Source organism: Erpetoichthys calabaricus, chromosome 2, assembly GCF_900747795.2.
Source record: "Erpetoichthys calabaricus chromosome 2, fErpCal1.3, whole genome shotgun sequence".
In the NCBI taxonomy this organism is placed as follows: domain Eukaryota; kingdom Metazoa; phylum Chordata; class Cladistia; order Polypteriformes; family Polypteridae; genus Erpetoichthys; species Erpetoichthys calabaricus.
The window spans coordinates 34414723-34434191 of NC_041395.2; the positions used below are offsets into that span (position 1 = coordinate 34414723).

The following is a 19469-nucleotide window of genomic DNA, read 5'->3' on the forward strand; positions in this document are numbered from 1 at the left end:
GGTAGGATGACCCAATAATCCCAACTCCAGAGACCTCAAGATTATCAGATTACAAAAAGTGTATTTCCAAAAATCAAAGGAAAAATAATTAGGAATCCTCATACAAGATACCATTGAACTGATCTTCTGCTGGTGTAGAGTAAAAAGGGAATAAAGAGGTCTAAAGGAAGGAAGATGTGAGATGGAAAGTGATATCAATGAAAAGTGTAGAGAAACCAAAGCCAGAACAAAGAACCAAAAATAAGAGAGGGGAACCAACCCAAAATCTGTTGATGAACATCACAGCAACATTGAGAGAGAAGTAATGGTATATTCAATATGTGACAAGTTCATAACAGGGGTGTGTGATAGATTATATGTAAATATCTGAAATGTGTTGGTTTGTGAATAAGAGTGCCATTAAAAAATACTTTTCCATATAAATGTTCTGGTAGGCCAATAGATCAAAATTAAGGGACTTGATCTGAAGACAAATCAGAAAGCCAGTGAAAGAAAACCAGATCTCTCAAAAATCTCAACATTAAAACCAAAAAAAAAGCATAAATAAAAAAGCAAGAATTCCAAAACAAATATTCTTTATGAAAACCACATGTAGAAAGGTGTTGGAAATGATCCACAACCTGGAATAATCCAATTGCTGTCAGACAAACTGTGACTTCCCAGAACCACAACTTTAGCAATCCCTTTAAGTGAGATTTAGAATGGCAACACACATGGCAGAAATAAAATGTCAACACAAAGTAACAAAATATGAAGAAAACATTAGTTAATGTTTTTTTTTAATATATATTTAAATATAAAATGAATAAAAGAAATTAAGGTAATGTTAACATCACTGCATTTTACAGTTTAAGGACAAATGTAGCAGAACAGTGGAAAAAAGTCTGTCTTAATTAAAAAATTAAAGAAATGAAATAAAATCATGAGAATAAACATTTTTGGAAGATGACATGAATGTGTCACAAGAGACAGATGAAGAAGAGGAAGAAATATGGGACAGCCTCTTATAGCACTTCAGCAATTTCAATTGGGTTGGGAAATTTCAGAATTTTAAAAAATAACTGCCGATGGAAAACCATGAAGTCTTAAGCATACTTTTAAATTCTGCTCCAAACCCATTCACAATTAAAACCCATCATAGAAAGGTCCAATTCATGTGTTCAAGAGTATTTACAGCATTAGTGTGAGAACATCAGGATTATAGAATAAGGTAGAGGCAGGATCAACTGCTCACAAAAGGTAACAAGTGCTGTCTGGTGCCTTCTTATGAATGACATATCTTTGTAAAGTTTAGCCAGCAGCTTGGTACTGGAGTTCATCAAACATATAAAGATATAACTAAAATAATAGTCCAGTTTTGGCACAGGAGACATTGGAGCCACATTCATTGCAAAGTTCATTTCTTAAGGAAGTAGCAGAAAACAGAATTAAAAAGAGCAGAAATAGACAACTGCTTCCAGAAAGAGAATTAAACATCAACTGAGATGCTATCAGGGCTCCTCAACGTTCCATTGTATTCAGGACATCCATAAGCTTAGGGATTGAAAAAAGGGGAATGCGATATGAAGGTTTCTTCTTCTTCTGTAAAGCTGGGAAGGGAAAGCTGTTTTAAGAAAGAGTTACATTGCAAAACAGGTATTGAAAATAATTCTTAATAGGTTTTAAAAACTGATAATCTTGAAGGATTTGTTAGTATTGAGCAATGTGATTTAGGTTTGATTGATTGAATGGTGAAGGCAAAGACATAACATTCATGGAGCCAGAGTGCTAATGGTTTACTAGATTTAGCCCCAAACACACATTACTATTCTCTCATATGATGGATTTTGATCTCAACATTTTTTAACAGCAAGGTGCTCAGCTCATGCTATTAGTGATCTGTGGTCCAGCATGTAAAAGTACACTTTATTTAACAAAGAAAGATGCCATTCTAGTTCAGCAATTTTCAAACAGTTCCCTGCACTCCTGGAGGTTGCAAAATGAGAAGTTATATTAGAATCCTTGCTTATCAAATATGACAGAGAAACACTGATAGGCAGGATAAAATAGAAGTGTAGAAATGAGAGATTAAGCATCAATAAATTATTCCAGAGACAATGTGATGTTGCCCAGGGTGTTTTGGAACCATGATTAAAAACAGTGAGGTAATGATTGATTAAGAAAAAAATAAATGTAACGAGCTGGAATTAAACAGGATTTTTCTCATTGACAGAAAAGCATGTTAAACATCACACAAGCCTTATAACCTGCACGACAGTATTTCTATATCAAAAGATCATACTTAGCTTTCCATATGTCCCTGAAGTTATGTAGACTGGGACACAGACGTCAAGCAATGGGACTGAGGACAAGTGGAACAGCAAACAGAGGCTACTCCACAAGTGCACCTGCAAAAATTCATCGTTTATTAAGGAAAAGTCTTAAAAATACATTCTTTTTTAAAAAAAAGTTCAAGTATATTTGTAAATCCTGTGAGCAAATGATAAGTAGTAAAAAAACAGAATCCATTAAAATCACTGTAAATTGAAGAAAAAAACATTATTAAGCAAACATCATAAAAAAATATATATTTTTAAGGTTCATGTATATTTGTAAAATTAAACAATAAATGTAAACAACAGCAACTATTAAAATCTCATTTAAAAAAAAATCTCCCATCTTTTACTATTGCACTCACCCCTTTACCAAGTCTTTTGCAATAACAAAAAGTCCTAATAGATCAATAAACACAATTAAAGCACTTCCAGTATAGCTATTCTTCACTGTCTCTTTCTCACTTGAACATATTCGAGAGGGAAGAAAACATTTATCTGTTATAATGATTACCTGGATGTCAAGCAAAAAAAAAAAAAAAACAAGCACCTACTCTCATAAAGGAATACAATCTAACATCAAAAACAGAAGAAAATAGAAGAAATCTTGGGAAAGGCAATTCATGAGGAGACCCCTTTCTAGGTAGGCTGGGCATGCAATGGATGTCAAAAATGGGGTAAAAACAATACACAAAACAGAACCCAAGTAATCCTCTTCACAGAGCTGGATGGTAAATCTATTGCCATCTCAGAAATACAACGCAATAACACAAACTACTTTGTTCTTGCACAACGCACCTCGCCAAGTGCAGGCACAGAGTGCGGCAGCAGCTCTGCAGGTAAAATGCAAAAGTAGATGATAGATCTCATTAAATACAAAACTTTCAAATATAAGGATTTAAATTTGTTGAAATACATCAAAAACAAAGTAGAAACTAATTAGCATAAATGAAAAATAACAATATCTGTCCAACAGTCAATTGTAGAACCACAGCCAGATTGTATACAAGGAGTCAGACAAGCCAGACGCAGTTAGAGTTCTGGAGACCTCGGCCAGTAAACTGCTCCTCCACTGGCCATTCTACAGTTGAATCAGTGCCTGCCAATCTGATCAAAGGAGCCTTCTACCAGTGGCGTAGCGTAGTGGGGGCGGCAGGGGCGGCCCGTCCCGGGCGGCACTTTTAGGCGGCGGCAAAATTTCACAATAAATAATAATAATATCTTGTAAAAATTTGAACCATACCTAAATAAGGGGGCGGCGGAATTTTCCTCCGCCCTGGGTGGCTGACACCCACGCTACGCTACTGCCTTCTACCCCATGATTCCAGTGCTTCTTTATCAGAGATGACATTTCCAGACAGATAAATAACTTGGTAGTAGATCAGTGAAACCAAGTGCCACATGATGATACTGAGAAGAAAAAAGGAATAGGGGTGGGTTAGTAAAATCATATTACTCATACTTTAGCACTAACGAGTAAAAACAGAGTTTCTGTGTGCACAGCTAATTTCTATCTCTTGTCAGGGTATGCTAAACTGAAGTAGTGGATTTAAAAGCAGAGACTGAAGGGTCATCTTTTATAGTAGAAGGCAGACCATTCCACAGAATGTTTTAACTTTGTCACTATGGGTTACTGAGTAAAAATTGGTGGGCCAAAATGGCAGATTCATCTATTTAACTATAAATGTCCAACACAATACTGTGTGCAAAAACTGAAGGTTTCACCATCAGTCGTGATGGAATCGCTAAACAATGTACTGTACATTTACGGTTTGTTAACACAGATGATCTCTTTTGACTGTTAGCAAGATCTAGCTGCTGAAGTCCTGAAACCATTATGAAACTATTGAAGTGCAACCGAATACCTGCTTGGGGCAAGTCCAAGTGTTTATGATATAGCTATGTATAAATTATAACATGACATCAATATTTTCCTGGATCACTCTCATGGACAAATTATGTATTAATGCTCAACACAGGTGAGTCTTCATGATAAGCCTTATTCTTCTAACACTGGTTAGCCTGTACCTCATAGGCAAAGGGCCACATTTTGCTTAACATTGAAGGCAATCAATGTCCAAAAGTTTTTTCTTTTTAAATTGAGTGTGAAAGGCAAAGAAATGCTTGAAGAATATTGAGTTTTGCCAAGCTTTCCCTTATTTTGCATCTTTAAAGATTAAAACAAAATTCTTTTTAGTGTTAAGTTTTTACTGTGTACTATTTTAGTACACACACTATCAGAGCTGCTCCATTTTCAGTGCACTTCTTAACTTATTCGTATTTTTGCAAAAACACAGACATTCTTTCACTGTGAGGCAGAAATTAAGTCAAAATGACCCATTCAAATTAAATTAACATAATCACATACATGGTATAATTATTACAAAAACATAAATTACTGATTTAAGAGTCATGTTGATGTATATGTTATTTTCTTTATGTAGTATCAATTTGAACTAGTATTTAACAAGAAGCCATATATAAATGTTTTAAACCTGCATGTTCTTCCCGAGTGAAACTGTTGGTTCCAAAGAAAATAAATAAAATAACAGAAAATAATACTCTCAAAATAACTTAATCTGATTAATCATATATCGGCAGCATAGGGGGCATAGCAGGAGACCTTAGTGGGCAGGGTGCAGTCCATCACAAGGCCCAAAAACTGAAATCACAATGTAAAATCCTATGTAATATAAAACAATTCTATAAAATAATTCTATGTGTTAGTTTTGTTAGACACTGATAATCAAAAATAAAAAATAGAAAAATTGAAATTATTTTGTTTAAAATCAAAATTTCTAATTATGTATGTATTGCAGGTTTAGATGTGCTGTCAAAACAAAAAAATCTTGTTGGATATTCTAATATAGTATTTAATGGCAAAACATTGTATTCATAGATATTTTTATTTTACAATTTTAATTGTGGTACTATAAGTAATGACATTCTTATTCATTTTATCCTGTATTTAGTATTAAAAAGTTAAAAGTTTTACTTTTAAATTAATTAAAAATAAAAGCAACTAATAATAGTTAAGAAGCATTTAAATCTGTTCCTAATGTCAACTTTAACAAAGCGTTTGAGGTGTAACAAATACGATCGGCAGTAGTGGTTTACAGCCCGCTGTGTTCCTGTGCGGCTTTGTAATTCACCTCGCTCGCTGTGTCTCTCGCACAGTAATAGACTGCAGTGTCGTCAGCTCTCAGATCGTTCATTTGCATGTAAAAATTTGTGCTGTCTTTAGAAGGAATAAATCTTCCTTTTATTGCACTGTTATAGTACTCGCTCCCTGAGCTGTGATAGACAAGTAGCCATTCTAGTGATTTTCCGGGTGCTTGTCGTATCCAAGCCATCCAGGTGCTACTAAGGGTGAATCCTTCGACTGCACATTTCAGCTGAACACTTTCACCGGGTTTCGCTTGCAGCGCATCAGACTGTTTTAAAACGATCTCAGCCGAGGTATCTGAAAAACAAAGAACATTAAAACATTTAAATTAATTAGATAGATAGATAGATAGATAGATAGATAGATAGATAGATAGATAGATAGATAGATAGATAGATAGATAGATAGATAGATAGATAGATAGATAGACCTACATATAAAACATGCCGTAAGGAGGTAAAGGCAGATGTAATTTCTGCACATCATTTCACACGGTGTCCCTTTAGCTGATGCTGTACACATAAAAGGGCGGTGGGAGTTTAAGTAGAGTGTCGTTATGCATATTTGCATAGACGGGACTTTCAAGGTGTGTTAAAGTGCGAATTTCTGCAAATATCACTTATTAAATTTGCTTAATTTACTTAATATTGAGTAAAATACATTTTGCTCATTTACAGTTAATGTGGTTTGAGTCAGTTAAAAATTATTCGCTGTCCATTTGTAATTTTATTCATTTCACTATTATATTGCTTGCATAATTATCTGCCCAAGGACATCTCAAATAACCTTGAAGAGTTGATAATTAAGAATGGATGAAATATTTATAACTTAATTTTCACAGTATATACCTTCATAGGACTCAACAGTAAAAAATATATTACAGCAGCATTTCAAATATAAAACTGCAAAGAAGACAGCAGTTGATTTTCAAAATAAAATAAAAAATTAAGTAAAATTATTAGATATTAAAAAAATCAAAAAGAAGAACCGACAGATTCCTTGTAATTTTTGAAAGAATATTTAGCAGACGGTAACATTAAATTTTAAATTAGGCCAGGGACATTCAGTCATGGTAAAAGATGAATGGGTATAAAAATTTACAGGCCAGATGTCCAAAGTTGAAAATAGTCCCATTATGGAAGTGACCTCACTCTCTCAGTGAAGAAGGGCCTCACAAAGCCAAAAAAAAACCATCTTGGATGTCTCTAGCTGTTCTTCTAACTATTAGATTTATAAGGTAGCTGAATTACCCATTTTGTGATTGTTTTATTCTTGCAGATTTTTGAAAGTTCGATTGGAAATGTTTCTGTAAAAGTTAAAAAAAAAATTCTTATAAGTTAACACCTCATGAAAATGTCATCATATCAAGTATTATATTGCATGTGACAGAGAGCTCATGTATTTCCATGGAAATTAAATCTAAAGCAAAAAGTTAATGGACCTTAAACCACAAATATGGAAACATAAGATGGATTTAGCTTGACTTTTTCGCTTTCTTACTAGGCAATATTTTAAATGAGTCAGATTGCATGATGCACCAATGCTTTTACTTAATCTGACATCTGAAGAAAGCCTCCACAAAGCAGTGTGTCCTCAATCGATGAATAACTTGGGATCTGTTCATCTCAGGACTGAACTGAAATGAATGAAAACATGATGAAGTCACCTCAGAATATCAATGGCACAGAGCTGCATTCTGTTCACAACTTGTAATACATCTAAGAATATCTATAAGACCTCAGCTACTTTGAAGAGGCACTTATCTCCCTCCATCATTCTGGGCAGTTAATACAGGAGCATTAGCTTTCTCGTGACAAAACTGAGAAATTGATTTTATCCTCAGGTCATAAAGCTGATGGCAAATCTGTAACACTGATGTATGCATGATCACACTAGATGTTGTTTTTCTTATATTATTCCATCTTCTGTTGTTGTATTTAATGTATGGTACTGTATTCAGTGTTTGATGTTGACATTCATTAGTCTGTGGGAGAAACTGAAGTAACATTCTCATTGTACTATGTATACGTGGCAATAAAATTGAACTTGAACTTTAACATTTACTTCCTATTCATATGTGGTTGCAGTGAATATAACATTTATATTATTCTTAACTTACCAAACATTTCTGTCAATTAATATTTTCACAAAATGAAATACCTGCATCTATTTTACTTTGTACAATGAGTTAATAATGAGGGTGGTACAGTAGTGGTGGTGCTGCCTTACAGTAAGAAGGCCAGGGTTTATGCCCTGTGTCCCCCCTCCATGTTCTCCTCATGTCCATGTGGGTTTCCTTTTTGTGATCCGGTTTCCTCCCACAGTCCAATGATATGCAGTCTGGATGGATTGGCATTGCTAAATCAGTCCTATTATGTGTATATTAGTGTGGTCACATTGTGATGGACTGGCACCCTCTTTATGGAATTGGTCCTGCTTTGTGCCCTGTGTTTGCTAGGATAGGCTCTGGACCCTGTAACCCTGCTTGAGATAAAGCAGGCTTAGAAAATGGTGTGATATGAAATTAATAATGATGGCTATGACACTGAAGCAAAAAACAACCTTGACTCTTCCCAACTTTGAGCAAATTTAAAGCACTCTCTGATTCTCCTATTTTTAATAAATTACTCAAGAAACTGTTCTTAATTCAATTGAAAAAATATTAAGGCTTATATCTTTGAGAAGTTTCAGTCTGTCTTTGTCGCACACTATAACACTAAAACTTGTCAAGGTTGTGAACGAGATGAAGCTAAATTTGTCCATGAAGAAGCTTTCTATTATTATTTTGCATGCTTTATGTTCCATGTTTGACACAAAAGACTATGATAATATTATTAACAGGCTATGGGGGTGAGTTGTCCCTTTTGGTTTAGATATACTGTATGCTACTTTAAAAGTCATCACACTGGCAGTGCCTGTTTAGTTTTATTTGGGGATTTTTGCTGTATCCGTTAAAATGGCATGTGGTCACTCTTGGTGAAATTATTAGAAGAAAATGCATACATTGTCATAGCTATAATAATGACACTCAGCTATATATTGCAGTCTCCTCTGATGTGTCTCTGGAAGATATTAACAGTCAGATCAATTATAATGTCTTAATATTAGTTATGCTATGATAAACTTTTAATTATAGTTTCTGATCACCCGAGAGAATTAAAAGATAAGTTTGATATGATTTAAATTGAAATTATTTTGATCAGTCATGCATTGTATTTATAATATTGCCACATGAAAGTGATGTATTTTTTATAAATTGTAAAACACAACTACCCTGTTCTTACATTTTAAAGTGGAAGTCATGGGGCAGAGGTCCAAAAGTGAAAACAAAAGTCTGAATATCTTATGTCAGTTTTGATGCAGTATAGGTTTAAAAAGCATTCTTCAGCATTTCTGATGCATAATTTGTCATCAGAAGTATAAATAAAGTAAAATAAACATCACAAATTCCTGGTACTGTTTGTGTGAGGTAAGAATATGTTTTCCCTTTCATTTGTCTGCTTACACTGGGCCTTGTGGGTAGAGGTTTGACATTTTCCACAGGTGCACTTCAAATTCAAAATTTTTTATACCTTCAGACTGCATCTTATCCTAATTTTTTGCATGACACTGCTTTTTTATTCTCTCCTCTGAATATACCTGCCTTCATTCATCAATCTTCCCAGTCTTGCAGAATGTAGTTTGAGCCATCCCAAGAATTGTGGAATGCAGCACTTTGTGTGTCTGTGTGACAGATAACTGTCAACAAGGCATCCAGTTTTACCCATCTTCAGCTATAATATTTTGTTGATGTGATGTCAGGATTTAATAGTAAAAAATGTATTAAATGTATGCTATAATTGTTTCCTTTAGATGATGGCAGGGTTCTGCGGGCAGGAGCAAAAAGATAGGTCTGCTAATATAGGTATGCAGCTTGATATTTATTTATTTTTCATAATTTATTATTTTTTCTGCAATCATTTCTAAAACACATATTAAGAAAATTTTAAATCACCAAGCATACTGTATTGGAAAGTTTTAAATGGTAGTATTGTGCAAGAAAAATATTTTACAATATGTATTAAATGTACTGTCATCTCTAGGAAATGTTATAGTATAGTTAACATAAAGACTTTTAGATATTAGCTGTTTACATTTACAAGCAACAAAACTATACATTACTGTTTTCCCTTTCATCCAAATGCATTGAAAATTGAATTAGTGGTTCAATGAATTGTTTTCATGTAGGTCTCCAATTTATACCTTGATGTTACTTGCTGGTTTATTTAGTATCACAATATGTCTTCTTACTGCAACTAGGAACCTTTTTCAAAGCCCAAACAACCCACATTATATGCAAAGCACCTTTTCCAGAATGAAATGATTCTTTGTCTAGCAACGATTCTACAAGGAACCACACAACCTAGTAAAGTGCTATTAAAGAACCATCATTTTTAGGAGTCAACTTTATCAGCCTGTTCATGTGTTCTCTTGAATGTTACTGGACTGTAATCGTCACATTTAGAACATAGTTCAATAAACAATGTCCCAGAAAAGAAAATCTGCACAAATGGAAAAATATGCAGACTCCACATAGACAAACTTTAAATGTGCCACCAGCTATTACATACTTGTTCTGTTAATGAAGCCTCTCAGATATCCTAGGGAAGAGGGGGAAAGGGATCTTTCAATTGGCATGTCAGAAAAAGAGTGGAACCTAGCCATATATAGAATACACTTTGGTTCTATATGAGACAAGCATTCCATTATTCAACTATATGCCTTTCATCAATTAAATTTATTTTGTTTAAAACTGTCCAAAATGTGCCAAGGGTAAGACTAACCTGTGAGTGTTGCCATCTAGCTCCAGCATCACTAGGGCACATTTTTGAGAATGCACTAAATTAACATTATCTTGGGCAACAATCTTTTCACATTCCTCAAATTGTCTTTGTTATTACAATCACTCCTTATCCATAATGGTGATATTTAGTTTATGTCTGGAAGACATTAAAGTGCTTTGGGAATAAGTCCATAATAACAGCCTATACCACACTACTAGCTCACAGACTTATCTTGTTTAACTGGAGGAATCCCAACCCACCTTCTATAACTGAATGAGTAAGTGATGTTCTTTATTATCTTAAATTATAAAAAATTTCATCATCATTCATCATTTGTATGAAAATGTGCTAAATAAATTAATATCGTTGTTGTTGTTGTTGTTTAGAATTATATGGGGTCACTGGGTGGTGTCCCCAACTCTTTATCGTTGTTTGTGCTTTGGTTACACTATCTATCATCTGTCTAAAAGTCTTTATATATATATCTCATAATCAAAGGGTATAACCCAACCCAAATGAACACAAAGGCTACTCTATGACTAATCATTTTGTTTTTTAGCTTGAATGGGAAAACCATTAAATATTATAAGGAAATAGAATTTTCAAAGATTTTCATTTCTGCCATTAAAAGTCTGAATATTTACTTGTGGACTGATTTTATCACCCATAACAATGTTCTATAATTTTAGGTGCACATTCTATCTTATTCTCATCTCTCTATTATTAAAAAAAAATCCTGGGAGAGAAAGACGGGAGACGAGACTTGATCTTCACGTTAAGATCACGGAAGACACTTAAAAGACCCAGAGATTGAGATTGACCCAGGACCGTCTCACAATGACGTAGAACATAAGATTCTTGCAAGACACGCCTTTCTTACAACCAAATATCAAATAAGACAATGGGCAGCAAAACATTCAGTCGTCTAAAGAACTTGAGCACACACAGATCCAGGGTCTCAGCGCATATAAAGCATATAAGGACAATACGTTATAAATGAAATGTCGACAACTAAGTGAAGAAGAAAGCAGCGTGGAGAAAAGAGACTCAAAAGCGTTGGAGAGAAAAAAGAGCAAAAAAGAAAAAAGAATAATCTAGGTGCAAATTCAGAAAATAAGGAAAGCAATTATCAGCCCGGATCAACTGTAATTGAAAAAAGCACATCTAATCGGGCTCAGAATTAAAAGACAAAGAGTAAAAGACAAAGTAGAACTTCATAAAGATGTTCACAAACGTTGGCACTATACGCATGCAGAGCAGGTTAGAGATTATAAAAGCAGTGGAATTCGAAAGGCTCAAAAAAAAAAGCTGGCGCGAAACACATGTAGAGAAAGTTAAAGAATGTGAAAGTAGGAAAATTAGAAAGTATAAATAAAGAAAGTAAAGATCACAGTAGCACAAGCAAACGCAAATTATTACTCAAAAAGGGAAAATAATCACCACAGACCAGGTGTCATTGAAAAAAAAGCAGGACAAAGCAAGGTCAGAAATGAAAGACAGAGTAGAAAACAAAGTTTTACTTTGTTGTTCAGTAGACATTGTAACAGTAGGGGGCGCTATTGCTCCCTTGAACCCTCAGGTACCACGCCAAACACCAGGTAAAAGTCCAATACTTATTTATTTTATAATAATAAAGTGCACTAAGCACCCTCCACTCCACACTACTCATACAACTCAATAATCAATAATCAATACTCAATACTCAATCCTTCTCTCCCAGACACTTAGCCACCCTTCTTCCCAGCTCAGCTCAGCGTCTGGGCTTTCCCAAAGTCCTTTTATATCCCCTGACCCGGAAGCGGTTCCAACCCTACAGTCCATGATTCGTTATCTCTTCCGGGTCAGGTTAAAAGTCCTTTTCTTCATTCCGGAAGCACGTCGTTCCTTCCAGTCATGTGATCAGGACGCACTTCCGGGTTACAGGGCATGTAGCACTCCGTAAAGCCAAGCAAAATGACACCTTTTATTGGCCAACTAGAAAGATCACAATATGCAAGCTTTCGAGGCAACTCAGGCCCCTTCTTCAGGCAAGATGTAATACAGAAACTGAAGTTTCCTATGTTTATATACACACTCTAGGACAAGAAACAACATTGGTAAAAATTTAAATGAGAGATTTTGAATGTAAAAAATTAATAGATTCATTCAGGCTAGGGTTAATTTAGCAAGAGAGAAAAGAACAATGTATGGTCAAGATCTCTGGATAAGATAACTGTCCAACAAAGTCTTTTGAAGTTTGTAATGAGTTTTTTCAAAACAATGTGGGTCTGTAGACAGGTTGTCTGTCATTCTGAGAGATGTAAACAATCCTCATATCTGGCCATAAAACTCTTGTCTTTATTCAATCCATGTTGTAAAGTATTAAATTTTAGCATGAGTTTAACATCCCATTCTTTTCTCTCTTGCTGTGTTGTGAAGTTGCCCATAAGCACTGTGACCTTAAAGTCCTTCTCACAGTGTCCATGGCTGTTGAAGTGGGCCGCTACAGGAACATCTGTGTTGCCATGTTTAATGTGGAACCTGTGTAAGTTCATTCTCTGGCGGAGTGTTTGTCCAGTTTCTCCCACATAGAGTGCAGTGTCAGGACATTTCATGCAGAAAATTAGGTAGACTACATTAGATGATCTGCAGGAAAATGATCCCTTGATGTGATGTTCAAGTCGGCAGTGTGGTATAACTATACGGTCTGTATCATAGATGTGGGCACATGTTTTGCATCTTTTCTGTAGGCATGGAGATGTGCCATTTTCTGTCGGTTCACTTAGGGAGCCTCGGACAATTAATTGTTGAAGGTTTGGTGGTTGTCTGTATGCCAGGAGGGGAGGTTCAGGAAATACATTTTTCAGTGTTTGGTCATTGTTTAGTATTGGCTGAAGTTCTTTTATAATTTTTTGAAGTGTTTCAAGATGTGGGTTGTAGGTGACAACAAGGGGGATGCGATCCTTGTTGTCTTTGTTTTTATATTCCAGAAGGTTGTCTCTGGGTATGGCAGTAGCTCTTCTTATTTGAGTGTCTGTTGTTTTCGGGGTGTAACCTTGTTTGATGAAATCTTGTCTGAGCTCCTGCAGTTGTTGATCCCGATCTGTTGGGTCTGAGCAAATACGATTGTACCGTATTGCTTGGCTGAAAATAATGGAGCACCTTATATGCTTGGGGTGGAAGCTATCATTTTTCAGGTAGGTCCGTCTGTCTGTCGGTTTGTGAAAAATAGAAGTTACAAGGGTGTTGTCTTTCAGTTGAACGGTGGTGTCAAGGAAGCTGACTTCTGTTTTTGAGTAATTCAGCTTCAGCTTTATGTTGGGGTGAAAACAATTATTTTCATTATGAAAATGGAGGAGGTCCTTTTCACTGGCAGTCCAGATTATGAAGATGTCATCTATGTAACGGAGATACAACATTGGTTTTACGATGCACATTGACATGAAATCTCCCTCCAATTTTGCCATAAAAAGATTTGCATAGTGAGGTGCAAACCGACATCCCATTGCAGTCCCCATTTGTTGTAAGTAGCAATCCTGTCCAAAAGAGAATAGATTATGTGTCAAAGTGAATTTTATCATTTCTATTATGGGTAAATCATTTACATCTCTCAGAATAACAGACAACCTGTCTACAGACCCACATTGTTTTGAAAAAACTCATTACAAACTTCAAAAGACTTTGTTGGACAGTTATCTTATCCAGAGATCTTGACCATACATTGTTCTTTTCTCTCTTGCTAAATTAACCTTAGCCTGAATGAATCTATTAATTTTTTACATTCAAAATCTCTCATTTAAATTTTTACCAATGTTGTTTCTTGTCCTAGAGTGTGTATATAAACATAGGAAACTTCAGTTTCTGTATTACATCTTGCCTGAAGAAGGGGCCTGAGTTGCCTCGAAAGCTTGCATATTGTAATCTTTCTAGTTAGCCAATAAAAGGTGTCATTTTGCTTGGCTTTTCTCTACATTCATAATGGCTAACACGGTACAACGCCCTAGTACTAATAATAATAATGTAAGTATTTTTTATAATTAATAAAGTTTTCGTTTCTAACACAATTGTTGAAAAAAGGAGTAACAGCACATTTCCTGTATTTTCGAATAAATAAACTATACGTCGATATTTCTCGCTGCGTTTTTGTGAGGTTTTCTATCTGTCTCGCTCGCTGTGTCTCCGAGCACAGTAGTAGACTGCGGTGTCGTCGACTCTCAGATCGTTCATTTGTATGTAGAAGTTTGAAGAGTCTTTCGAAGCGGTGAATCTTCCGTTTATTGAAGACGCATAGTAGTTATCTGATGAGGTATAGAAGTGTAATAGCCATTCCAGACCTTTTCCAGGCGCCTGTCTAATCCAATACATTCTGTAGTTGCTTAAGTCAAACCCTTCGACTGCACATTTCAACTGTATTCTTGCCCCTGGCTTCACCTGCTGTGGATCAGACTGCCTTAAAATGATTGCAGTCTTAACATCTAAAGAAGAAATTAATAGACATAATAGAGTTTTAAAAAACTGTAAACAGACAGCGCAGCAAAAATAGATAGATAGATAGAAAAATAGATAGATAGATAGATAGATAGATAGATAGATAGATAGATAGATAGATAGATAGATAGATAGATAGATAGATAGATAGATAGATAGATAGATAGATAGATAGATAGAAACCTACACATAACATATGTTGTTAGCAGATAAAGGCAGATATAATTTGTTGACATTTTTCCACGTTGTATTCTTTCCTTTGAAATGTACAGAAGAGGTCCGTGTCTGGAGTCTTTAGTAGGTCGCCGCTCTCCGTAATTTTCATAGACACGCATTCTTTATAAGCAGGGCATATAGCAGAGTACACTTTTTCGGACAGTATCCTGTTTTGTTTGTTTATTTTGCTAATAAATATTAAAGCTTACATCTTAGATGGAATTGTAATTATCTTAACAACCTGTATGTTTTAAAATGATACAATTGCGATAAAGACTTAAAGATCCGTTTAGGTTTCGTTCTATATAACATACTGCTTTATTGATCGAACAATCAGTAACTTTGTTTTCATGCAATCCATCTCTATTTTGTTTGGAGCTTCTAGTAACGTGCATGACAATTGGCAGGGCAAACGGAATTTGAAATACCATCTCAATAAAAACAATACAATAAATCAAAATAAAATTAAAAAAAAAAAAACTCCATTTATAAACCCAGGAGAATATTGAATCTACAGCTGCTGGGTTTAAATGAATGTAGTAGACACACATTATTTGGTAACTGCCGTTGCAGACTGTGACAGAGCAAACGAGATACGCCATTAGCGGTGATATTTTAATGCCAAGTGTTATACTTAAATGTTGTCTACGACTGACACCAGTCACCCTGTTATCTGTTCATTCTAATGCCAGGGTGTACAAAACTTTTGTCACGAAATAGTTCTATGTGTTTTTGATATACATGTAAGTTGAACTGATGAACACAGATTAGGGTTAGACAGTTTCCTGTTGCTCAGAATATAGGAATTAAGTCATTTTTAATAGTACTTACATTTGCAGTATTTCAATTAATAGGATCCGAAAACATTGCTTTCTCTACACCACTGTGTTCTTGGGTTTGAACCACACCAATACTGTAAATGTGTAACCACTTCGACATGAAGGGTCAAAGCGTGAATATTCAGGACTAGTACAAATCCTTAAAGTTTTCCTTTGCCACATTTGTTCAAGAACCTCACACAAAATATGCAGGTATGCATAAAGAAGATACACTTAAGTACCCTAAGTGAGAATTCATCTTACATTAGGAAGTTGTCACTCCAGGGAGGCTCTGAATCCTTAAAGTATACAAAATGTCATTAGCAGCTAGTGCTTTAGTTGCTGCAGGCACATACTTTAGGTTGAAGACCAGTAGACAATTTTGCACGGCCAAGGAAATTCAGTTTTTCTAAATTAGAGTTTCTTCAAATTAGGTTGTGTGATAAACCCTGGGCGTCAGCGAGCCCCAAACTCCAACACGAACACACTTGTATAGTCCTGGGTTCAAATAATCAAAGGTTTTCATTTTAAATACCTCCAAATATGACACAAACACAGGTCTTCCTCTCACAGTACCTCCTTTCTTCCTACTGCACTACCCTCCTTCACTCAGTCGTTGCTCCACTACCGCCCAGCTCCGACTCACCTGAATAAGGGAGTGTGGTCCCTTTTATTACAGACTCGGGAGTACTTCCAGTGCCAGGGCGACTGCCCAATGAAAGCACTTCCGGGTCACATGGAAGTTCATAATAGTGAGCTTATCTCCCTACAGCACCCTGTCATGGCACCCAGTGACCCCAGCAGGGCTGCTCTGCCAGACTACATATCCTTGCATGCCCTGGTGGTTTCCTACTGTGCACCAACCTCTGGGGCTGCTGCCATCTAGCATGCTGGGGGAATAAAAAAACCTCCATCAATGTCTTCTGTTTTAATCGGCTGTCTGTCCACACTTTCCATTCCTTCCATCCACGTCTTCTCCCTCTCCTGGCCAGGATGCCCATCCAGCCCGTGTGGCATCTACAGTAATTCAATGTTGTAACAGGAGCACAGTACAGAGTGTCAACAACTGTGCAGTTCAGATAAGGTGGGTAACCATGATGCTTCATTAATGTTCAGAAGATAAGAAGATACCCTTGTGGACCAGAAAAGTTTCATACATTATTAACGCAGTATATATATGATATTCTTTTGTAAAGCGAACATTAGAGTTAATGAAGGGTTGTGTCAATGAGCATCTGCAAAATAAACTAAAAGGTAATCCCCACCCTAAAAAGGAGAGGTGGTAAGTGGCACAACGTTTTGGCCATGTAGCCTTCATCAGGTGGTTACCTGGCACACCTCATGAAGACCATATAGTTCACTGAAGCAGAGAAAAAAAATAATTAAAGTAAAGTGTGAGTATCTCTCACCAAAGCTTTATTTTTTTCTTGGAGATTCATTCAGCATTTTGCCTATTTGTCAAACAGTATGAAGATAACGTGAAAGGAAAAAATACATTACTGCCTGTTTCTTCATTGTAAACTGTTTTTTACTTCATGGAGACAGGATCACAAGGAGAAAATGTTGCATGTGTATGTTAAATTTGACATTAAGAAAACCAAAACAACGATAATCCATCCATCCATCCATCCATTTTCCAACCCGCTGAATCCTAACTACAGGGTCACGGGGGTCTGCTGGAGCCAATCCCAGCCAACACAGGGCACAAGGCAGGAACCAATCCTGGGCAGGGTGCCAACCCACCGCAGACAAAGATAATCAATAGTAATAAAAATAATAACAATAACAATATTTTTAAAAGATGTTTAAGTAAGAAGACAGGTAAAAAACAGTCCTGTGAGGAAGTTTCTTGATGGTGAAAGGGGTTAACTGGAACTCATTCAGCCATAGGAGTGTGGACAGAGGCCCACAGATGGGCTGAGATAGAGAGCCCTAAGCATCACTGACTACTTGAGATTCATGACACCCATGTACACACTACTTTAGTTGATGTTAACCAGTTCTCAGTATTAGGGCAAGATGACCCATTAATCCCAAATCCAGAGACCTCAAGATGTATCAGATTACAAAAAGTGTATTTCCAAAAATCAAAGGAAAAATAATTAGGAATCTTCACACAAGATAAAATTGAAATGATCTTCTGCTGGTATAGAGTAAAAAGGGAATAAAGAGGTCTAAAGGAAGGAAGACATGAGAGGGAAAGGGATATCAATGGAAAGTGTAGAGAAACCAAAGCCAGAACAAAGAACCAAAAAAATGAGAGAGGGGAACCAACTCAAAATCTGTTGATAAGCATCACAGCAATATTGAGAGAGCAGTAATGGTATATTCAATTTGTGACAAGTTCATAGCAGACTGATTACAGGGTGTGAGATACCAATATATGCATATATTTGAAATGTGTGGGTTGTAAAATAAACACAGGGACAGTGTCAAAGGTTTGGGGAAATTCCCCATATACTGTTGCACACAGAGAAATTGACATCTTTACAGACAGAGTTCAAAAAAGGAACTGTCCCAACAGAAAATGAGGGTGGTGTGTATAGGTGAGTCTGCAGGAAGTGACGTGTAGAAAGAGACATGATCTGTAGGTTTGAAACCAGAAGTGACATGTGGAGGAGGTGTGATCTTGAGGGTTGGAACCAGAAGTGATGTTACTGGGCAGTTTCTTCACTTCTGCCCGGAGAAAGGAAAGAAGAGTTAGAAGTAACTACATTTATTTGAGCCCGTAAACTGTCTCCCAAGCGTGCGTGTGTGGGGGTTTATGAATAAGAGATTGTCATTAAAAATAAAGGAAGGGACATTTTATTGCCAGATTCAATGCCAAAGGAGGAGATTATATTCTGTTTTCCATGTTTCAACATGAAGAATTGAAGTTGTCATTTTATGAGGAGAAACAGACTGGGAAAAGGTAAGTAGCAGATATAAGGGATTTGGAGAAGATAATGAAATTCCACAAGTCTTAAGAGCTGATCTTAAATAAAAATAATAGAACAAGGCAAAGGGAAAGATGGAGAATCTGGATCTTAACAAATGGAACATGTAGATGTCTGGTTCAATTCCAGATATTTTAGAGGGTTTTAGTAAGGAGAATAACTAAACCCTATTTAGGAAGGTTTGCATTGATTTTCAAAGTGGTGAAAGGAAAAGCAAAAAGAAGATTGTGCTTACCAGAGTAAAGTTGATTGGGAACCAAGATCATGGTTTAACAGGAGTTCTGAGCCAATTCTGAATTATTGGCATGTCCAATAATATAGTTTTATATCTGGAAGAGAGATCCACCTGTCTAACTTCTTTTGGGTCAAGGTAGGGTGCTTACTGTATGCTTATTTGCTATTTCTGCCAGGATTCCTTCCCTTGCTGAGGTTCAGATGTCTCATTTGTGTATTGTTGTGTTTTCTTCTTCTTCTTCTTCTTCTTCTTCTTCTTCTTCTTCTTCTTCTTCTTCTTCTTCTTCTTCTTCTTCTTCTTCTTCTTCTTCTTCTTCTTCTTCTTCTTCTCCCATTACAACGTCACGGCAGAATCATCTTTTTCCATAACTTCCTGTCCTCTGCATTCTGCTCTGTTACCCCCATCATCTGCATAAACCTTCTCTTAGGCCTTCCTCTTTCCTGGCAGCTCTATTCTTAACACCCTTTTCCCAAGATACCCAGCATCTCTCCTCTGC

General features: G+C 36.0%; 1 gene segment (V, D, J or C); it reads right to left on the reverse strand.

Moving 5' to 3' along the window:
• The window catches only part of LOC127526598 (Ig heavy chain V region-like), a 63116-nt gene extending 48013 nt beyond the window's left edge, over nt 1–15103 (reverse strand). The window contains 2 exon segments of the V gene segment in view: nt 14712–14755; nt 14956–15103. Of these exon segments, the coding sequence occupies nt 14712–14755; nt 14956–15103 (192 nt within the window).
• Nucleotides 15104–19469: the final 4366 nt, after the last annotated feature.